Source organism: Miniopterus schreibersii (assembly GCF_964146895.1).
Source record: "Miniopterus schreibersii genome assembly, chromosome: 20".
Classification (NCBI taxonomy): domain Eukaryota; kingdom Metazoa; phylum Chordata; class Mammalia; order Chiroptera; family Miniopteridae; genus Miniopterus; species Miniopterus schreibersii.
In genome coordinates this window covers 16,676,509-16,699,046 of record NC_138122.1, presented here as the reverse complement: position 1 = coordinate 16,699,046, position 22,538 = coordinate 16,676,509, and the positions used below count along the sequence as shown (strand labels likewise).

At 56.7% G+C, this 22,538-nt stretch overlaps 1 protein-coding gene across 9 annotated transcripts in view; it reads left to right on the top strand.

The window, feature by feature from the left end:
- Positions 1 to 878: 878 nt before the first annotated feature.
- The window catches only part of EMID1 (EMI domain containing 1), a 33,998-nt gene continuing 12,338 nt past the window's right edge, over positions 879 to 22,538 (top strand). For 4 of the 9 annotated variants that reach the window (XR_013997855.1, XM_081123658.1, XM_081123659.1 and 1 more), the window contains exons 1-14: positions 879 to 1,077; positions 6,738 to 6,851; positions 7,343 to 7,446; positions 14,869 to 14,997; positions 15,149 to 15,232; positions 16,299 to 16,360; positions 18,037 to 18,157; positions 18,406 to 18,456; positions 18,526 to 18,615; positions 19,430 to 19,576; positions 20,539 to 20,628; positions 20,908 to 20,960; positions 21,404 to 21,466; positions 21,572 to 21,616. Coding sequence is in view for 7 of the 9 variants with exons in the window: in XM_081123658.1 (XP_080979784.1) it covers positions 977 to 1,077; positions 6,738 to 6,851; positions 7,343 to 7,446; positions 14,869 to 14,997; positions 15,149 to 15,232; positions 16,299 to 16,360; positions 18,037 to 18,157; positions 18,406 to 18,456; positions 18,526 to 18,615; positions 19,430 to 19,576; positions 20,539 to 20,628; positions 20,908 to 20,960; positions 21,404 to 21,466; positions 21,572 to 21,616 (1,254 nt within the window). In the remaining 2 variants the exon portion in view is untranslated. The remainder of the gene's footprint in view (positions 1,078 to 6,737; positions 6,852 to 7,342; positions 7,447 to 14,868; positions 14,998 to 15,148; positions 15,233 to 16,298; positions 16,361 to 18,036; positions 18,158 to 18,405; positions 18,457 to 18,525; positions 18,616 to 19,429; positions 19,577 to 20,538; positions 20,629 to 20,907; positions 20,961 to 21,403; positions 21,467 to 21,571; positions 21,617 to 22,538) is intronic. The other 5 variants (XR_013997854.1, XM_081123661.1, XM_081123662.1 and 2 more) reach the window with 2 other exon arrangements.

Below are 22,538 nucleotides of genomic sequence, written 5' to 3'. Positions count from 1 at the left end.
ACCTAGCTCTTCCAACCACTGATGGAGGGCTTTAGGCAAATGATGTCTCCCCTCTGTGCCTCAGTTTCTCCATCTGTAATATGGTGATGAGTGGACACTGACCTTATGGGATCAACCCAGGTCTTCCCCTCCTGGGGAGACTATGAGTGTCCGGGCCTCAGTTTTCTTCTCTGTAAAATGGGGATAATTGTGCCCACCTCTCTCAGCGTGGTTTGAAAATTAAACCGAAATGGGATGTGAAGCAGAGGTGAGGTGTCCTGCATGCAGGGGCACTTACTGCTCAGGAAGCCTTTGTTGCATGGATGGACGGACCCACCTCCCGCATGCCTCAGGAACTGGATCCCTCAAAAAAGAAGGGGTGAGCCCTGGCCCTGGTTCACTGAAGGGTCCAGGGTCCATTCCCCGTCAAGGGCACTACCTGGGTTGCAGATTGGACCTGGCTCAGTGGAGGCAACCAATCGATATCTCTCTCTCCCTCCCTCCCTCTTTCCCTCCCTTCATTCTCTCTAAAAATCAATGGGAAAAATATCCTCGGGTGAGGATTAAAAGAAAAAAAGAGGGGCTGAGGCTCCCGCACCATTAGTTCAGGGTTGGCGGCCTCGGCCCGGATGCGTCTGGGACTCGGTCCTCCAGCCTCCAGCCCGTGGGAGGGCATCTGGGAACCGGTACCCCGCCCCCAAAAGGACCACGCGGCGCAGGGCGCCCGGATCAGGTGGGCACCTGGCGGGCCTCCTGGCGGGGGCGCCCGGCCCCTCGGGGCTCCTTCCGGGTTGGCAGTGGAGGCGCAGGGGGCGGGGGGCCGTGCCGAGGGGCCGGCCGAGGCCGGGACGCGCGCCCCCGCCCCGCGCCCGCCTCCCTCCCGCCCTCGCGCCGCGGCGCTGGGAACCGCGATCCGCGCGTCCAGGGCGGCTGGCGGCGCGGGCGACAGGCTGGGGGCGGCGACAGAGGGGCCGCCGCGGAGGGCGCCGGGCGCAGCATGGGCGGCCCACGGGCCTGGGCGCTGCTCTGCCTCGGGCTCCTGCTCCCGGGAGGCAGCGCCGCGTGGAGCGTCGGGGGAGCCCAGTTCTCGGGACGCAGGTAAGGACTGGCCCCGCCACCTCTGCGCCCTGCCAGCCCGGGGCTGGGGGCCAGGACGCCAGGCACTCCCTGTCCCCCCACCCCTCGCAACCTTCACGCAAGCCAGGGATTGGGAAAGGGACCTGGTCCCCCACCGCAGTGCCAGCCCAGGGCGGGATAGGGACCCGGGGCCGCCCCACTATTTGGCAGAGGCTCCCAGAAGTGCAGGGGTCCCCTATTCCATGTGTCTGGAACCAGCAGCCTCCTCTACACACTCCCATTTCACCCTCAGAGCCCCAGAGGAGGGGGAAGGAGAACAACGGGGAGAACCCCCAGGACTTCCCTCCCCCTAACCCAAGCCCCCCCTTATTCTTCCTTCCCCAGCCCTGCACATAGGAAAACCCAGGACATCCCCTAGCTGACACTTGGGGACTCTCCTCCCTTTTCCTTGCTCCTGGCTGGCTTTTTTTAGTACTGGCTATTTATTTCACTGGGAGGAAAAAGACTGGGGTGGAGTTTCAATGCCCCTGGGTCAGTGTCGGCCCCCAGGGACATGGCATTTCGGACAGAGATAGGAGGGAGAACTCTGTCTTCCTGCCGCTCTCTCAGGAGCTGGGAACATTCTTTCTGCCGGTGTTTGTGGAGCATCTTGCAGTACCAGTAAGGTTATATGCAGTGTCCTCATTAATCCTGCAAAGACTAAATGAGGTTTGGGAGCACTTATTCCCATTTAGTAGATGAGCAAACTGAGGCCCCAGAATATAAACATAATCTTCTAGGTCTATGGGCCATTAATAGAAGAGCTAGGAACCAGATCTGTGTCTTTCTGACCTTGATGACACTGTTTGAACCTGCCTGGCCCCTATCCTGGCTGCAGCCCCTACCCATGCTGGGGTCCCCTCTTAAGGGCCCACCCAGCAGACAGTATGGAGTATCCAGGCCTTTTCATCAACAGGTAGCAGCTGTCACAGCCACCATCTACTGCATGCTGACCACCACAGGCCTGGGCTGGGTATTTCACCTGCATCCATCGCTTTCAGAATCTTCCCAACTACCTTAGGAAGCATGCATTTTTATGGTCCCTGTTTCTTAGAGAAGAAAACTGAGGCTCAGAGAGGGGATATAACCTGCCTGGGACATGGATGTGAACCCCTAGAATCTCAGATGCTAAGGTGACCAAGACTCTAAAGTGGGAATTCTCATTATCAGGATCAGGATGATGGTTGAGAGGACTTAAGGTCCAGACTGCCCTCCAGCCAGCCAGTCCAGGACAGGGCCTCCCAACCAGGGTTCCTCACCCTCAGGGCTTCCTGAATGGGAGCAGGATGGTGGCTGTGGGTAGGTATCTGGTGGTCACTGAGGACTGTCAACCTACCTGTTCACAGAAGGCTCACAGTGGCCTGAGCATCACAAAAGCCCCAGGACACTGCTGTTGCTTCTATGATACAGACTGAGGCCTAAAAAGGAGTAGAAGCACCTCAATCCAGGCCAGCCAGTTTCAAATCCAGCGTCCTTTGCACCCCAGCAGAGGTTGTCAGCTTGCAGGTTTGGTAAAGGTTTGCAGGTCATGGTTAGAAGTTAAGGGTTCTGGCCCTGACTCTCTCACCCACTCAGTGAGTGTGTGACCTCAGGCAGGTCACTTTACAGCCCTGGGTCTCACTTTCCTGCTCAGTTTCCTCACTGTTTCCCTCTTTCCTCCCTCATCCCCCCCTGCTCACAGGCCTGCTGTCAGGATGGACAAAGGACCAGCTCGGGCCCTGACATATAGTGGTTCCTGCTATCACCAGCATTAGGTGGGGGAAGGGACCCTAGCTGGAGGAATCTGTAGTCCTCGGCTGCCAGGACTTCCCCTTGTGGCCCCATCCCAGCATCGTTGGAGACAGCATGGGGATGTCTCGCCCCATCAGCCCTCCCTCCACCCCCAGCCCGGCGCCCCAGGCGCCCCTTGGCAGCCAAGGGACAAGAGGCAGAAAAGAGGCTTTGTGCCTGGGGAGGGGGAGGCCCGGGAAGGCATCCAAGGGGCCGCCCCCAGCCCCAGGAATGTGGTGAGATTTTGAGACCCCCCCCCCAGAACCAGGGTGCCCCGGGGCTGTGCAGAGCTGACTTGGCTCACCCCTACCCCTGTCTGTCCCCCAATCCCTGCTGGGGCTGCTTCCTGCCTCTGAGGTCCCTTCCAGCCTGAACCCTTGTCTAGACTCAAAGCCACCACCAGTCTCCTGGCCCAGGCTTCTTCCCCCTGCAATACCAGCTTCCTGTGGGCAATTCCTAGGATCAAGGAGAGTGGAGAATTCTCTTCCCAGCCCCTCTCCAGAGAACTCAAATCCCAGCTCCACCCGCACATAGGTGACCTAGATAGGTGACTTCTCTCAGAGCCTCAGTTTTCCCCTCTGTAAATACAGAGCCTGACAGTCCCTATCCTGTAGTCAAGGGAAGGACTTCATGTGGAAGATACTGTGCTGGTGTCCCCAAGCCCCAGGGAAGGCCCTGAACCACAGTTGTGGGCTGTGGGGCCCCTGTCATAGTCCAGGAACAAGAATTACCAATAGCTCTTAGCACCATGCTAAGCACTTTGCGTGAAACCTCCCCTACCAGAGGAGAATCCTCTGTCCCTATTTCCAAATGGACAAAGTAAGGCCCAGAGAGGTTCAGGGCCTTGTCCAAGGTCACCGAATTAGGCAGCAGAGCTAGGACTGGAACTTCGCCTCTAGTGTAGGGTTCTAGCCCTAGTCACCCCACCCCCACTCGGTACATCTCCTTTCTTTCCTCTCCTTTTCATAACTGCCCTTGGCCCCCAGCCCGCTTGGCTGCCTCCTGCAATTAGCCCCTATCACTGTTCCGGATCACAGCCCTGGGCCCCGCAGAGACGAAGTCCCCTGGGCCCCTCATGGCAGGGGGTGGAGGGCAGGTTGGTGGGGGGACTAGTGGGGGCAGCTGGTGCCAGGCTGAGCTGGTCTGGCCTGTTTTCTCTCCCCCAGTGGGAGAGAAAGGTGCTGAGTCCCACATGCTGGGGGCCCAGAAGGTGCTGAGTGGGCAGAAGTGGCAGGCCCAGGAGAAAAGGGATGCCTCCTCCCAGCCCCTGCTCTTGCCCCATCCCATAGGAGGTGGCCCAGCCTCACCAGGTTCTTGGGCAGCTTATCACGTACCACACCCCAGGAAGGAAGCCCCCCGGGGCTGCAGGATTGAGGCAGGGTTTCCAGGGGCTACAAACATCTCTGGGAACCTGAGTCCTGGCCCCTCTGTCCAGGTCCACGACTCTCAGTCATTCAGCAAACCTCTCTTTGAGCTCCCTCACTTGAACCCCTCCTGGCTTCATGTCCTTCCCCCAAACACTCAGGGTTGCTGCGAGGTGTCCAACTCTGTCGGGGTCCTCAGGACTGAGACCCCAATGATAACTAGGAGTTTTCTGGAGCAGCGGGAGGGCTCTCCAGGCAGAGAGAATCCAGTGTACAAAGATCTGAGGTGCCGGAGAATGCAGCAGGTGGGAGGGAGGGCAGGGATGTCAAAGGGGGGCTGCAGGAGCGTGTGGAGAGGGGAGCAGCATGTGGGACTGAGCAGTCAGGGCTCACAGGGCGATGGGGAGCCACGGTGGGCTGCGGACTTCTTGGTGGGAAGTGGCAATGTTAGGTCTGTGCTTTACAAAGAGCCCCTGCTGCCTCTGGAAAGTGGACCAAGGGGTGGGAAGGGCAGTGGGGCCAGGCTGGGACGCTGTGGGGGAGCTCAGGCTCATCCTGGGGGCAGCGGAGGTAGGGTTTCAAGGCCAGGGAGGGCTGAGGCATGGTTACTGGTGACTCCCCCTCTCCCTGGGGATGACCTTGAACCCCACCTGGCCCAGCTCTTGGCATACGGCAAGCACAACCAGAGGCTGCCATGAGCACAGGAGATGGAACCTATGGAAAGCCCTTCCGTGCCCCCAGAGGTGGCCATTTGATGTGAGCGTGTGATTTTTCCCCCTAACTTTATGCACACAAAGCTATATATGTGCACACATGTATAAATAGTCATTTGGCTTTCTCTTCCTTTCTTACTGTGATAGACTTTCACAGCATCTGTGTCTAGTGGTCCTATTTAAGCTGTTCTCTGCTTTGTACCATTCCCGATGGCACTGCAGCAAGCACCTGTCACCCCTTCCATGGAGTGTGTGGCCCACGGCTCTGTTGAGCTTCTGCCATCCATTCTCCCTGCTTTCCCACCTCCATGCCTTTGGCTAAGCTGTTTCCTCCTGCTGGACTGATTCCAGCGTGGCACAGAACAGTGAAGGGACTTCCCCAGGGTCCCACATGGAGGTAGTAGAGTGGTCCTGGCCAAGGACTTTCTCCTTCAGGTGGGCCTGGCTGGGGGCGGGGCAGTAGATAGGGGGCTGGATTTCAGTGGTGGCAGGCACCTCTGTGTTGGCTGGGACATTCCAGGTGCTCAGTGGCCCTCAGCCCTGCACGGGGTCATGGACCCTGCGTTTTTTGTTGGGGCTGGGAAAGGAGGGACCGTTTCAGGTGACCCTTCCCAGCCTGAGCCCCCACCCCACCCCACCCGACTTTCCTTTGTGGCCTGGAGCCCGGGGTCAGCAGGTTCCCAGGCTGGAGGCTTCACAGAGCCACATACCGTGGCTCAGGAGATGAAGAGGAGACAGGAGCTGAGGCTTTCAAGATGGAGTTGGGAGCCTAGCTGGGCCATCTGTATTCCTGGGTTCAAATGCGGCTCTACCATGCACCAGCTCTGGGACATGAGCAGTGTTTTTCCCTCCTGGAGCTTCAGTTTACCCCTCTGAAAAATGGGGGGGTGCCTTCCTGGATCACTGTGGGAAGATGATGTAAATACCCTTAGTATACAGTAGGTGCTCAATATATGCAGCACAATATGATTATTAGCATTTGGAGAAGTCAGGCCTCCGTGCTTGGGACATTGTACATCCTGGTTGTCACGCAGAGGGGACGCAAGGATAAGTGAGAGAGGGCCTCTCCTCTCACATGCCAGGGGAGGGAGGGGGCAGACATGAATCACCAGCTTAATTCAGCGTGACAACTATACCAAGTGCTGCAGGATCCGGGACAGGGAACCATCAGTTCTGCTCAGATGGAAGTGGAGGTGGGAAAGGACAAGCGCAGTAGAGCTTTGAAGGTAGGAGGTGCCAAATGGAGAAGTGGAGGAGGGGTGCTCCAGGCAGTGGGCCCAGCATGAGCAAAGGCATGGCAGGGAGGGATCTAAGGACACATGGACACAGGAGATCTAGAGGGCTGAGGGTGGGGGTCGGCAGGCCCAGGTTTCCATTTCATGATACTCCTACTGGGGGGAGACTGAAGGGCAGGATGGAGAGGCCACTGCTATTATCCAGCTGGGAGGCAGGAGGCAATGGCAGCCTGGACTGGTCAGGGTCGGAGAAAAGAGATGTTGAGAAGAGAGAGTCGCTTCAAAAATGCCCTGTTCCCATCTTGTCCCCCGAAGCCCATTCCCCAAGACCTCCCGAGAGCCCCCAGCATGGCCACCCCCTCTAGGGCTGTGCAATTCACTCCTCAGCCACAGCAGCACAGAGACTCCCACTGGGGCCCAAAGGACTCAGAGCTCAGAGGTCTGTCTGCCTGGAGAGCCGGGGATCCTGGAGAGAACACTGACCCCCTCGCTCATTCTCCGGGGGTCCGGGGCGGGGAGCTGCGCATGGCGCCTGAGCTTCCTCTCTGGGTCTGTTTCAGGAACTGGTGCTCTTATGTAGTGACCCGCACCATCTCATGCCATGTGCAAAATGGCACGTACCTTCAGCGAGTGCTGCAGAATTGCCCCTGGCCCATGAGCTGCCCCGGGAACAGGTGAGTGAGGCCGTGGTAGGGAAGGAGCTGATGGCATTCCAGGTGGAGGCACAGCAGGGGGGAAAGCCTAGTGGTGGGAGTGCACTGGGTGTGCAGGGGAAGACTGGGACCCCAGGGTGGGTGGAGCAAAGGGACCATTGGCCCTGTGCCCGTTCTCAGCCCCTTCCCTTGTGCTCTTGGGACACCCTGGAGGGCTTCCTGGGGGAGGGGGTTCCACCATTCACCCACATGCCTTCACCCAGTGAGCATTCACTGCTAGGGATAGGCTGGCTCAGCTTGCAGGGGCTGCCTGTCCAGTTGGTATCCAGATCCCCACGGCGGGAAGGTTAGGAAGGAAAAGAAGGGCTGAATCCTAATATGCAGAAGGAAAGAGGCTCCAAAGGGGCCTGGAGGGGGCAGAAGACCCTGGGGGCTCTGGGTTTGTCCCCACAGACAGTGGGAGAAACAGCAGAGGACCCTGTCTCAGCTGGGCCACCTGGGCACTCTTTCAGCTACAGAACCGTGGTGAGACCCACATACAAGGTGATGTACAAGACAGTGACCGCCCGGGAGTGGAGGTGCTGCCCCGGGCACTCAGGGGCTAGCTGCGAGGAAGGTAGGACTGCCCCAGGTTTGGGCCATGTGCTTCCTGGAGGGTGCATGGGAGGGAGCAGTAAACGTGGCTAAGTCAGTGAACACTGCAGTGTAAGGTGCTGTGCACCCTGTGGTGCCCTGCACAGAGCTGCCAGTGAGGCATGGCTCAGATACATTTGGTGCCTGCTGTCCCACAGTGTTGACCACCTGCCTCGTGGGAGACTCTCAAGACTCCTGAGAGATTTAATGCATGCTGGAAAACCCGGGCATGTGCATGAGAAGCAAAGGGCCACTGAGGTCAGTGGGTCAGCAAGCTTGAGATAGTTATACCCTTCCTGCAGGGGAGGAAACTGAGGCTCAGGAAGGCAATGGGCACATAGCTCCTAAGTGGCAGTGAGGACTGGAACCCTGGTCTTACTGGCTCCCGAGAGCCTCAGGGATGTGAGGACTCAGATGGTCACCCAGTGTGTGGGGTGTGTCCCAGGCAGAGGGTCCCTGCTCACTCCACCCTACTTCTCTTTGTGCCATGAGGGTGGCTCGGGGCTGAGCACCCAGCAGGGGCACAGAGGAGGCAGCCTGAGCCTCCCTGGAGCCTGGCCACACGGTTACCCGGCGAGACCTCTCCTGGAGGGCACCTGCCTCTGTGGTAAGTGGTCCAGGCCACTCCCACCCTTGCTGCCTGGCTGAACCCAGTGAGAGGAAGGTTGGGGGCACCGGGGGCTGTGTTTTCAAGAATGGCCTTAAAGAGGATGGGCTGGCCTAGAACCAGCCTGAGAACCAGGCCTGTAAGCACCTCAATAGAAAGACATTGAGGGCCCCAAAGCAGCATGTTAATGTGAGCGTCAGCTCCAAGACGTATTCTGATGCCAGAAACATGAACGTGTGAAACACAGACTCCAAATCAAGGGACCGTGATGCTAACCGGAGTCACTATTCATAGGTGCTTCTTGAAAGATTTACATGCTTCACCTCCCTGGAACCCCACGACAGCGCCGGTTCACAGAGGGGTCAACAGAGGCCCAGACATGTGGAGTGGAATCCCGTCCCATGGGGTGGAGGGCAGGGCTTTCCACAAAGTGGAGAGGGAGAGGGCCTCATAGATTTTGATGGGGGTGGAGGAGTCCCCAGTGGAAATGGGAAGGAGCGGGGTGGCCAAGGAGAAGGAAGCAGCCCCAAGCCCAGCAGGGGTCCTGTACAGAGAGGCAGCCACCAAGGCCAGTGTTGGGAGGGTAGAAGGGGCAGGTGTTAAGGGGAGCCAGGAGCAGCACCCTCCCCTCCCTGCTGGGAGGAAGAGGGGAAGGCAGGACCCTGGAGGCCAGGAGGAGAGCTAGCCAGGAGGGGCTGCTGCCAAGGAGGCCACAGAGGAGCTGGTGGTGGGGAGGAGGCAAATCCCCAGGGTGTGGGGGCCACCTGGGCCTAGAGAGCCTGAGCCCAGGCAGGGCCTGCCCAGACAAAGGCCATTCTGTTCCTGGCTCTGGTCTCAAGGGCAGACCTTCCTGGGGCTGTGGGCCATCATGGAGGGGGTGAGGGCAGAGGACAGGTGGGGACAGCACCCATGCCCTTGAGTCCAGCAGCTGGAGGCCCTGCATCCAGGCACCAGGCTGAGGGCTGGGAGCTCTGCCAATGGTGAGGCAGGGGTACAAGACGGGATGGGCCAGGCCAGCCCTGATGTCTGCCAGCTCCCTCTGCAGGGCCTTCAGGCCCCAGCCTGGGGAGGGGTTATCCCAGGCTTCATGGGCCAGGCCAGCTCTACCACACACCAGCTGTGTGGCCTTGGGCCGGGGACTCCCCATGCATTGTGCAAGTCGTTGTGCAAGGGCCCCGTCTAGGGGGGCAGGGAGGCTGCAGTTCAAGCAGCACTTGGCTCATGCCCACTCAGAGGGAAGGGCGCCTCCTCTAATGAGCACCAAGCTGCTCTTGCAGCAGCCCAGGGCACACCTGCACTGAGTTTCAGTGTCCTCACCTATGAAATGGTCAGGATAGTAGAGTCTGCCTCCCAGGGATGTTGTGAGGGTGAAATGAAGCTGTAAAGCCCCTGCAGATGGTGTAGGCACCCATGGTGGACACTAGGTGATATCTGATGGGATAGGAAGGGTCAGCCTCTCCCCTCCCATAGGGTGGGAGCTGAGTAAGGGGATGCCCAGGCCTGGATGTTCTGGAAAACTGCTCTGCTGGGGCCCTGGGAATGGGGTGGGGAAGCATGGGGACATTGCTGGCCCATCCTAGCCCTGCCCTTCCTCTGACAGGAGGTTCAGGCCAGGTTCCCCCAGCTGTTTCCCCTGCTGGTGACTGCTCTCGTGGTCTGCACAGTGCTGTGGCATGACCTTGGAGCCATAGAGCTGCGTCACCAGGGGTGACAGGGCTCAGAGCAGCCTATGGTGAGCTGAAGGAGAGGGAACAGCCACCATTCCAGAATCTAGCCCTGGATCAGCTGCACTCTGATGTGTGAGCTGGGGCAAGTCACTTCACCTCTCTGAACTTCGTCTCTATCTGGAAGTCACCTGAGATTGAAAAATACCCACCTTGTACTTTATTATGAGGACCAGAGACTCACACCTTGTCCATAGTAGGTGCTCCATAAATCTCTTCCTCTCCTCTTCGGCACCTGTGCTGGGGCTTCTGTGGTGGCTCTCAGGGACTGCCCTGCCTCCCACCCCTGAGATCCCACTTCTCAGCTGCTCGGCAAACAGGCCTCGAGTCTCCAGACTTGACCATGAGACCATGGACTTCACGGCTCTTAGCCCTGGTTTTCCCATCTACATGATGGGAATGTTCACTGTGATGTGGGAGGATGGTCTCTTTGATGTTCATGATAACCCTTGAGGAAGGGACTAGAATGGGCCTCATTTTATAGATGGGGAAGCAGGCACAGAGAGGTGAAGGGGCTGCTTGGGGCCACTCAGCACATGAAAGCCAGGACTGGGACCTGCCTGACCAAGCATCAGTCAGTGCCTCCAGGCCTTGGAAGGTGGGGCTGGATGGCAGAGAGGGAGCCTGGCCGAGGCTCTCACCTGGCTGCCTATTCCTCCAAAAACAATGAGCAAAGAAGAGCAAAGGCCTAATGTACTATGTGGGCTGGTCCTGACCTGCTGAGTGGCCTGGCTAGTGAGCTCTGCTGTAGCTTCACCCTGCCTCTAGGAGCTCTCTGCAGACAGATCTCTTGCCCACCAGCCCCATTGTTCAGACAATGAAAGTGAGGCTCAGAGAGGGTGTGGGTCTCACACAAAGTCACACAGCAAGTTAGCATCGTGGCCAGGATTCTCCGCAGGGCTCTCTCCTGAGGTCTGCAGTATCCCCCTGCCTCAGACCCTGCTGTAGTAATGACGAGGGGAAGGAAAGTGGCCCCCACCCTCCATGCTAAACAGCCTGACTTGTACTCACCTGCATCATGTCATGGTGTCACCGTGCAGAAGGTCCAGATGTGAAAACTGAGGCTGGGAGAGGGGAATGCCTTGCTCATGGTCACAGCGGGATTCAAAGTCCCGTCAGTCTGACCCAGAGCCAAGATCTATCTTCTGCAGCAGCGCTGGCTGAGGACTTCCAGGGGGAGTGTGTTCTGGGGCACCATGAGGCTGGAAGAAGCCAGTCTCAGCCCCAGCCCCTCCCAGATAGAAAGAGGAATTGGGGGCTCCCTTGCCCTCCTCTCCCATGGGCCCCCCTGGAGCCAGGCTGCCTCTGTTTCTCCCGCACTGTCCCACTGTCTTCAGTGCACATGTACCTTCCCCATCTGTGCACCACCACAGCCCTTGTCTTCCATGATGGGGAACCAGAGAGGGAAGAAGTTTCCCAAGGTCACATAGCAAAAAAGCTTAAGAGCAGATTGGAGGTTCCAGCCTTGACCCTCTGTCTCTGCGCCATCCAAGGCTGGGCCCGTCCCACACACATCTTTCACACACTCACCAGATGCCACAGCTGTGCTTTACTCTGCCGATTCAGAGTTCCTGGGGCTAAACCCTGCACGAATGTGCCCGTGTGTGCTACCACACACTCCTGTCTGGGAGGCCTGGCAGCCCCACCTGCCAACTTCTGGCCAGTGCATTCTCCACCCCCAGCCAGGCCAGTCCCCTCTTGCCATCCCAGCGACCCCAGCCTCACCTTCTCTTCATTTAACTCCCAGCCCACACTGGCCTTTTTCCCCAACACATGGCATCGGCAATGGCTGTCCCCTCTGCCTGTGACCTTAGAGCTCCTCGTTGGCTATGATGGACCCCACCCTGCCATCACTATGCTTGCATCTCCAGTGCCTGGCATGGGCCTGGCGTAAAGTGGGCGCACAGGAAATGAATAGGAACCTCATTTTACCCCAAAGAAGGGGCCTGGCTAGTTACAGACTAGAGCTTCCCAGAGGCCTGCTGGAGGGTTCTTGGAACTCCCGGCCCCAGCCCTGACCCTAATCCCTGGCTCTGGCCAACAGCAGCAAATATTTACATTTGCAAAGTAAATTCCCTGGAGGAGACCTGTACTGGGGCTGGGGAGGCTGTACCCCTGTGGCCTGTGGTTACTGGACCCAGCTGCCCTGGAGGGTGGCCTGCAAACAAGGAAGCCCCTCTCTTGGCTCCTCGTCTGGGAGAGAAAGTCAGAAGTGGAGCCCACAAGCACTCAACGTCTCATACCCATTCCCAGCTTAGGGCAGGGTTTGAATCCCAGCTCCCCTAGTCCTGCTCTGTGGATGGGCAGCCTCTCTGGACCTCAGTGTTCTCATGAGGACCCAATGAAAAGAGGCACAAAGGCTTCTTAGCTCGGGCCCTGCACTAGGCAGAGGAAAGGCAGCTGTTTATGGGGCCACAGGGCTAGAAACCGCAGATGGCACTGACCTTACAGAGATCAAGACAGTGAGTGGTGAGAGCTTCGGGGGATGGGTGCCCTGGTCTGTTCAGGAAGGCTTCCTGGAGGAGATGACATGGGAGCAGCAGCTGTGGGGATGAAGGTGGGGAGGCAGTGTGTGTGTGTGTGTGTGTGTGTGGACAGTAGGGACCTCCCAGGTGGTGGGAAGTGGCCTGCAGTCAGGCTCCCAGAGTGGAGCTGGGGTTTGTGGTGCTGGGACCAGCTTGGAGCTCTTGGGAGGGTGAGATTGGGGCTGGGAAGAGGCTCTTCAGGATGGACCACCAGGCTGGGATGAGGGGGGCCTGCTCCAGGGGCCCTGGCCCAACACCAGTGGGAGGGATGTGACATTTTTGTCCTACGAGAGACCTCCCCCTAACCCGTGGCTTTTCCCTACTGGAATTTTGTGAGCTATAGGACCCTTTCACAACCTGGTTTGTCCCTTAAAGTATTTCTATCCATTTATCAGAATTTGAGGGAGTTGGGGGATGATTTTTTGTGAATCCTGAATCCAAAGCCAACATTTCCTAGGTTTTTTGACAGTTTTGTTATTTCTTCGTATTTTCCTTTTAATTTTAACTCACAATTACTTTGAGCCAGTTATGTCTGCGCTGCTGGTCAGGCCATATTTCCATTAGGTTTTCGAGTTCTCTCCGGCTCCCCGTGAAATGTCCGAAAGCAAATTGGTTGAAAAAGAATTTTCAACCACAAGTTCACAGATTAATAATTCAAGGGCACCCTAATGGGACATGAGAACATTTATGTTCATTTTCAGGACAGTGTCTGCTGTCCCATTATTTTGCCCTTTATTTTGTTTGCTTGCTTTAAATTCATTTTCCGCCAGTGACTCATGCATCCATCAACAGAAGGTTTATTCAAGCTGCTGTGGCCCTACTGTGTGCTGGGCCCTTTTCCAGGCCAGGCACAAGACAGAGGAGTCCCTGCCCTGGTGGGGTGCAGGCTCCAGCCAGCGGGGCAGACAAGGGGCAGGAGACTGGGGAACTGGCACAGTGAGTGACATTAATAGGGAGTGGAAAGTGCCATAGAGAAAAAAGGAAAGCCATGGCAGGGTAGTGGGGAGGCCAGGCTGCGCCAAAGCTTCCTCCAGAGAAAATCCAAACTTCCACCGGCTTGGAGGGTTGGCCACTCTTTTGCTCAACTTCCTGGAAAGAGTAAGAAAATGGCCTTTGACATCTTCACCCGGGAGCAAAGAGAAAGGAGGGCTTGGTGGAGCCGGTCTCCTCAGAAACCAGCTTTCCTGCTGCCGCTGGGCTTCCTGGCTTCCGTCCAGTGGGACTTGGGGGCTGACTCGAGGTGCCAGGTGGCCCAGGAAAGAGGAGGTTGGGCCCTGGAGTTAGACTAATGTGGGTTCGAATCCAGACTCCAGCCTTCAGACGGACAACCAAGGGCCAGTCACCTCACTTCTCTGCCTCACTTTCCCCCAAGGGGAAATATTTACATTTTTCTCATCCATTTATCTGAGTGTGGGGGACAGAGGAGTGGTAATGCCCATCTGCTCTGGGCCTCAGTTTCCCCATCTGTAAAGTGGAGGCGATACTAGCGCCCACACACAGGGTTTTGAGGGTAATGAGTTCAGGCTGTGCATGTGAAGTGCTTAGACTGTGCCAGGCCCGGAGTGAGTGCCAAACAAGTGTTAGCTGTTATTAGTATTACCTACCTTGTAGGATCGAGCTGGGCTACGTAAAACACTTAGCGCTGGCCGTGGCTCACAGTGGCATCCCCCCATCTTGTCCACAGAGCCCCCAACCCCTGCCTCAGTGCTGGGCTGCCAACCCACCTTCCTCCATCCTGGGTGAGATTTACCCCCTGCACCGAGTCAAGTTACAGGCCCCTGGGGAGGGGATGCTGGCGACACAGGTCGAGCCTGAGTGCAGGCCCTATTGTGAGACCTAGAGCGGGGTCTGGCAGCCTCCCTGCTGGGGGCTGGCCAGAGGGACCAGTCTGGTTTGAGTTCCTGGCGCCTCTCACTCCCTACACGAACCCACAGCCTGGCTCCGAGCTGCCAGGCCTGCGCCTTATTTGGATCTTGTCTCCCCCACCCCGACAATACTTCGTGGCCTTAAAAGGCAGGTCTGGGGGGCAGAGGGGAGCAGTTGCCCTGCTGGCTCCAGAGCCTCACCAGCTGCACCCCCGCCCCTGGCTTGGCCAGCCCATCCCTCCAGCTGTGGAGAAAACCAGGCCCCCAAAACCAGACCAGCCAGGCAGCCTACTCCTCATAGGGGTGGTGACAGGGGTGGGCTCCTGGAACAGGCCTCCCTTGCCCTCCCAGGCAGCCAGCCTCCCTCTGTTTTTCATTTAAAACCAGGTCTGGATCCACTTCAGTGTCTTCTTACCAAGTGTGGCAGGGAGAGGGTGGACAGCAATGTCACAGATGCCATTTATTGACTGCCTGCTGTATGCCAGGCCCTGTGTGTGCACAGTGAGCCCTTTGCACACATCACAGGCCTCAGCCCTCACACCAGCCTGGAAGATGTAGTGGCATTATTACCCCATTTTACATATGGGAAAATAGGTCCAAAGAGGACAAGTCACACAGGTCAGCAAGTGACAGGGCTGGGACCCAACCTTGCATCTGTTACCTCTAAGTTTTTAACACATGCAGCTTGCTGGCATCATTGGGGAAGCCCCCAGCCTCACCCATGGCTCCTACCCGTTGCCAGCTCCCTCTCCCCAGCCCCATCAGGCTGGCAGCCTTGTTCCAGCTCAACACAGTTCAGGCTGTGTGACCCAGGTAAACTGCCCCACCTCTCTGGGCCTCTGTCTTCCTCTACACTAAGGGAGTAGAGATCCCTGCTGGGACTAGAGTGGCAGGTGGGGCAAGGGGGTCTGACCAAACAAGGATGACGCAGGTCAGCAGGGCTCTCATTCCCATTGTCCCTCAGTTGCAGGCTCCTCTGGCTTCGTGGAGCCCAGGTGGTCAGGAAATACCATGCGGCGGATGACTCTTCGGCCCACAGCCTTCTCAGGTCGGTCCTGGAGCAGCTGCTTGGGGTGCCCCTAGGCTAGGAGGGGCCTGGAGGGGGCACGGGCAATGTGACTGCCCTAAAAGCCATGTGAGTCCAGCAGTGGAGGGTCAGGAAGAGCCCTGCCCTTGCCTACCCCAGGTGGAAAGAAAACCTCGAGGGGGAGAGGAAGAGCCCCAGAGGAGAGTCTGACCTGGGCCCAGGCACCCCGAGACCCATGATCCCCAGACTCTTGCCCACACAGGTCAAAACCCCCCCATTTTCTCTTTTTATTTAAATTACCTTTCTCTGAGCATCTGCAGTATGGGAGGCACTGTGCCAGGTGCTTTCATCGTCAACTTGTTTAAACCTCACAGCTGTGTCCCTATCCCCCAGGAAGGCATCACTGTCCCCATTTTAAAGAGAAAGAAGTTGAGGGTCAGAGAGAGGATGCTTCCTGCCTGAGGCCTCACAGCCAGGAAGAGGCAGCACTGGGACTCGACCCCAGGCTTTATGCCTGTTATGCACTTGTCCACCCTTGCTCTGAGCTCCGTGTCCTCAGGTGTGAAGGGGGGTGACACTTGTCCTAAAACACGGGATCACAGAGAGGACTGGAGAGACAGGCTTGTAAAGTGCTCAGCAGTGCCGGGCAGCCAGGAGGCTCCACAATTGGCCAGTTGTTAAGAATAACTAAAGGGTATTGCTGAGGCCAGAGGAAGGGTCAGGGGGTGGCACCTCTGAAGCCAGCCCATTCCAGACTATAATGTGCCAGTCCCCAAAGCCAGCAAGCCCAGGCAGCCCTGCCCAGTGGGAAGCAACAGGGTTTCCTGCCCTGACTTCCCGGAAAGGAGTCGTTTTGGATCCCGAGGCTGCGGGGTTGGCTCCCAGGTCCTGCTCTGGGAGAAACCTGCAGGGCATGGTCCCCCCTGGACAGGCTGTTCTCTGCAGCATCTTCCCTGTGCTGGGCCATCTTGTGGGTTTGAGTCATCAGGTACCTGTTTGCTTCCTCCATCCTGCCTCCAGGGACTGAGGGGCTCCAAGGGGACCCTGGTGACCCCTGGCCCCAGCCCCAGCCTCCTCCCTCCCGCAGGTTGTGTCAACTGCAGCAAAGTGTTGGACCTGGCAGAGCGGCTCAAGGTGCTAGAGGCCAAGGTGGGTGAGCAGCTGTCCCCTCGCACCCAGCTTCCCCACCCCCTCTCTGCACACCATGCCCACATCTGTGGGCGGGCAGTGTCCCTGCCAGGCATACACCACCCTCCCATCTGTTCCCATCCAGCTCTTTGGACTGCTCCCCAGTGCCCCTTCCTGGGAAGCCTGCTCTTCCTCTAGGAGTCCCATGAAGTTCCCCCGACTTGCACCCCCATTTTCATCCCAGTCAGATATTTGTAGACACTCCTAGAGCTCGTGGCTAGGCCCTTCCTTGCCCTGTCACCTTCACCCTTTATTCCCGTCTCCCAGTTTCAAAAGCAAATCATCTATGGCACGTCTCAAATTATTTGAAGATAAAACAGTTTTGACAATTAAAAAGTAAGACACTTGTGTTTTCAGAAACATGAAAAACTCAGAACTGTGAAAAACCTACCAAAAAACCTTTCGCAGCAGTCACCTGTGCTCCCAGAGAGAGCGACTGTCAACGTTTAAGCACCTTTCCTTCCAGATTGTCTGGCATATACCCGTTGCCTGCATATCCTTCCCTCCATTGTTCCTTCCTCTGGGAATTTATCTTAAGGAGGTTAGATGTCAAGATGTTTACCAAAGTGTTAACTATTCACAGGGAAATTTGAAACCAGAGAACAGAATGGGTGGTCGCATATTGAGGGAGCGAGGCACAGTGGAATATCAGACGGCTGTGAACAATACCTCCATTTTCTTTTCTTTCTTTCTTTTATTTTTTATATATTTTTATTGATTTCAGAGAGAGGGAGAGAGAGAGAGAGAAACATTACTGGTGAGAGAGTCATTGACCGGCTGCCTCCTGCACGCCCCCTGCTGGGGATCGAGCCCACAACCCGGGCATGTGCCTTGACCAGGAATCAAACCACGATCTCCTGGGTCCTAGGTCGATGCTCCACCGCTGAGCCACACCGGCCAGGCAACACCTCCATTTTCTAACTTGAAAAGATGCCCCTGATGTATCAGGTGGAAAAGCCAAACTTCTGAACAGCATATACTATCACCCCAGTTATGAGCTGTGGGAGCCTCAGGAACCCCACACACTGCCCATGCTCCCCCCAGGAGAAGCCGCCAGGAGAGCAGCTCAGGCCCACATCTGAGGTGTGGTTCTCAGGTCTGCCCCAGAGTTTCAGCTTTTCCCTGGACGGACCCACACAACCCCCCGCCCCCCCGTCAGCGGACATCCGGGCCTTTCTTTAATCCCCAGCCTGTGGCTCAGGAGGCACTGCCGACCTGTGAGAGGGCCCCTCCAACACACACGACATCCAAACACCCCGTGGTATTTCACGTCAGACCTTCCCAAACTACCCTCCAAATTCAGTAGAAATCCTTCCAGCCCGTGGTGCTTTAACAGACCAAGAGAAGTTTCACGTGGTTTATGGAGGCAGGCATGAGAAAAAACCACACAGCCCGGCAAACATGGCGACAGTCACAGAACTCAACTCGGGTGGCAGTGGTGGTGTGTAATGACTTTTCTACAACAAATGGCGTGAACTGTGCAGTTTGAAAACCACAGTTACTTCTGATGAGGTTCTGGGCCGAACTGGGCTCTGCTGTCTCCTTGGGCTCCTGCCCCCCACACTGGGGCCCATCGGCCGGCCTGTCCCTGGTGAGGCCCTGGCACCCACCCCATCTCTCTTCTTTTTCCTCCACAGGTGGCAGTGCTGACTGTCACCGAGCAGGCAGTGCCCCCAACCCTAGCTGCCCCCAAGGACCCGGCCCCTCTCTGGGGCTCCCCAGCTGCTCAGGGCAGCCCTGGCAATGGAGACCTCCGAGGTGAGTTGGTCAGTGGGGAGCACACTCCCCGTGGGAATGAGTTGGGGGAATGGAATACCAGTCTCCACTCTGCTGTTGAGTCCCTGCTTACCCCCTTGTGGGCCTGGGTCTTCCCAGATCTCAGGGGCCCCTGAGCACTGAAGTCCTGGGAGGCCCAGCAGACCTTGCCTCCCATCTCCTCCAGTGGAGCTGGGGGCAGGGACTCTGGATGACACAGACCCCTGCCTCCCACCCACCCCCAACTTCAGGGCTGCCAGGAGCCAGAGAAAACACAAGGGCCCCGCTGCTCCCTCGAGATGGTAGGTGCTGGCTGGGGGGCCAGGGTCGGGGCAGGAGGAAGGCCAGAGCTGATGAGATTTCTCCCCTAGACCGAGTTGGTGCCCGGGGGCTTCCTGGGCCCATTGGCCCCAAGGGAGACACTGGCAGCCGGGGCCCAACAGGAATGACAGGCCCTCCAGGTGAGTGTCCACGGCACTGCCCCCCCAACTTTCTTGGCCAGGACCCCCAGGTGGACCCAGGCTGGAATCTTCCTTCCCCGACCCTGACATAGCCAGAGGTGGCCTGGGCCCCTTCCACTCGCTTATCTCACCACCACCCATCCAAGGGTGCCCCACTCAAGCCTGGGCCCCTCAAAACCCCTCTTTTGTATTCACTTGGCCCATGTTCTCTGGGAACCTCCTCCCAACAGGCTGAGCTGGGCTCTGGGGTGGGGTCAGACCAGTCCCTGCCCTCCTGGAGCTCCCAGATGGGTGGAAGGGTAGGCCTAGGCAGAAGGGAAACAGCAGCGCCCACCCATGTGACCAGGCTTCTTATAGGGGCCGTTGCAGGTATGGGAGCCCCAAGGAAGGAATCTCAGACCCAGCCTGGATAGGGTGGGGGATGGAGAGCGCTCCCCAGTGGGGGTGACATCTTAGGTGAAGCCTAAAGGATGGCCTGAAGTGTACACCACGCAGAGCAGAGTGAAGGGAAGGCTGATAGAGGAAACAGCTCATGCAAAAGCCTGGAAGGGAGAGGAGAGAACATTCTGGAAACATTCTGGGAGACAACATTTACTAAGCACCAAGTGTCCATTGTCCTAAAGCCCCTAGGGAAGGCTCTTTTTTTTTCTCCTAAATAGATGGCCCAGGAAGTCAGAGCCAGGAATTGCCCTGACTTGTGGCCTCCAGAGCTCCCTCGGACCTGCTGCACCGGGCTGCCTCTTCCTGCCCCTTGCAGCCACCTTGGGGCTCTCTGCTTCCTGCGTACCCTCCCATCCCCCTGCTTCTGTTGCAGGCCCCCAGGGCCCCCCAGGGAGCCCTGGCCAGGACGGAGCTGTGGGTATCCCTGGAGAAAGGGGACCTCCGGGCCCCCCAGGGCCTCCTGGCCCCCCTGGCCCCCCAGCCCCCGTTGGACCACCCCACTCCCGGATCTCTGAGCATGGTGAGTCCCTCAGGGGCACAGCAGGTCCAGGTAGGGGTGGGATGAGGCTGGCATAACCATCACCCCAATGTCACTGCTATCTACCAGGCACCTTCTACATAGCTTGCCCTTGGTCAGCCACGTCACCTAGTCCTCAGATGAGCACTGTTGTCCTTCTCTGTTCACTGATGAGGGCCAGAGAGGAGAGAACACACAGCCAGGGCATGGGGGGCTGGCTTCAAACCTAGGAGGCCTCTGAGCCTGTTCTTGGAACCAGAGGGCGTCAGGCCCTCCCGCCAAGCTTTGGAGCTGGCCAGGATCCAGCCCTCAGAGCACAGGGAAGCTCACGGCCCAGCAGCAGGAAGTGAGCCCTGAGCTCCCAGGGCTGCAGGCCTGCCCCTGTGTTAACAGAGGCCTCAGCCCCCTCCACCCAGCTAGGCCCTGAGGTACAACCTTCACCTCTTCCCAGGCTAACCTACATGTGTGATGCCAGAGGGCAGAGCTTGGAGTGCCAGCTTTAGCCCCATATGGGTCACATCAGTGCATGACCGGGCACCATCCATTTATTTTCCCATTCATTCCATCTCACCATTCGTTCTCCCTCTGCGAGCCTCAGTTTCCTCATCTGTACAATGGAGATAATGACAGAGCTCTGTGACACTCATGCACAGAAGCCTGGCCCAAAGTAGGTGATCAATAAATGGTAGCTTTTATTATTATTCCTGTTCGACATGTGACAGTACAGGCTCAGCAAGGTGGAGAGTCTTACTGGGTATCACCAGCTAGACTGTGGCAGGGTTAGAACCCAGGCCTCTCTGCCTCCTGGGCCTGTGTGGCCAACACTCTTCCCACACCCCACCCTTGGAGCAGATGCGGGGTGGCCCCAGCCACTCTGCAGGCTGTCCCACAGGGCAGTCATAGCTGGCTTGGCCCCTCTCTGCCCAACCCCCCCCCCCGCCCACTCATCATCTTTCCTCCTGCAGGGGACCCATTTCTGTCTAACACCTTCACTGAGACCAGCAGCCGCTGGCCCCAGGGACCAACTGGGCTCCCCGGACCCCCAGGGCCTATGGGTAAGTTGAGTCCTGGTCTGGGGTAAGGGGTGGAGTTGAGGGATGGCAGAGACTAGAACTGTGGCTATCAGGAGGGAACTGATGGTAGACTTCCTGCCATTGTACTCTGTTTTGGTCCTGAGGATATCCTGTCCTTTTTTTTATTTTTTATTAGGGCGACATTGCTTAATAAAATTATGTAAGTTTCAAGTGTACAATTCTATAATACATCATCTGTATATTGTATTACGTGTTCACCACCTCAAGTCAAGTCTCCTAGGATATTCTGTCTTATTCCAGGTCCCCCTGGACCTCCTGGTCCCATGGGCATCCCTGGGAATCCTGGACATATAGTGAGTATCTCTCCAAGTACTCTCACTTATCTGTCCATCCATCCATCCATCCATCCATCCATCCATCCATCCATCCATCCTTTCTTCATTTATTCAAGTATTTATGGAGCACTGAATATGCAAAATACTTTCCATAAAGCTTCTCATTCAGTCCCTGTAACAAGGAGCAGTGTTATTATCACCTAAGGTCAAGAAAGATGGAGACACTTGCCCTAGGGCTGTGGCCAGCACATGGCAACTTCCAGATTAAGGCGGGGACTGATTCCAGGGCCGTAGTTGGGAAACAGCCGTATGAACTTCCCACTGTGTGCCTGTCGTTGGATGTGTGAAGGACCCAGAGGCCCAGGCCAAGTTGGAGTTCCTTCCCGACCCCTCTGCCCCCCAAGCCCCTGCCCACTCTACCCTGCCCCAGCACAAGGCTGAGGCCCTGTCTTGTTGCTCAGGGACCCCCAGGCCCCACTGGACCCAAAGGAATCTCTGGCCAACCAGGAGAAAAGGGCGAGAGAGTGAGTACTGAATTGGCCCCTGGGTGGAGGATTCTGGGAAGGTTTGGGGGCCCTGAGTCAGACACCCCAACAGCTGACTCCGTACCTCTCCTCCCTCCCGCACAGGGACTGCGTGGAGAGCCAGGCCCGCAAGGCTCCACGGGACAGCAGGTGAGTGATGCTGCCCACGCTGGAGCCCCCTCCAGGACCCCACAGGCGCAGATCCCTGCTCTGGCTCCATTCCGTGGCCAAATCCTCACTGCTTTTTGTGTATCTAAAGCTGTCTTTATCTTAACTTTTGAAAGAAATTTTCACTGGCTATAAAACGATAGGTTGGCAGTTTTCTCCCCTCTTTGATATTGTCCCATGGTCTTCTGGCTTACATAGACCATTACAATTTCTCATGAGAAATTGGCTGTCATTCTTATTGTTGTTCCCCTGTATATGTTTTCTTTGGCTTTTAAGATTTTCTCTTCACTCTTGGTTTTCAGCTGATTGATCATGATGTGGTTGAGTGTGATTTTCTTTATGTTTAACCTGCTTTGGGTTCACTGAGATTCCTGGATCTGTAAGGTTTGCTTTTTGTTTTTCCTGTTTGTTTTGTTTAATTAAATTTTTTTTTTAGAGCATTATTAAGCAAAATTAAGCAAAAAGTACAGAGAATTCCCATCTATTCCCTGTCCCCACACATGCACATCGGCCCCCACTGTTGACATCTTGCACCACAGAGGCACATTTGGTACAATTGATGAACCCACACTGACATGTCATTCATCACCCAAAGTCCATAGTTTACCTTGGGGTTCATCCTTGGTGTTGTACATCCTGTGGCTGTTGACAGATGTATAATGACATGTGCCCACCATCGTAGTATCATATGGAATAGTTTCACTGCCCTAAAAATCCTGTGTGCCGCCCCTATGTTCACTGTAGCGCGGTTTACAATGGCCAAGATAGGAAGCAACCCAAGTGCCCATCAGTAGATGAGTGGATAAAAACAGATGAGTGGGTAATATTCCATTGTATATATGTGGCACATATATACAATGGAATATTACTCGGCCACCAAAAAAGAATGAAATCTTACTATTTG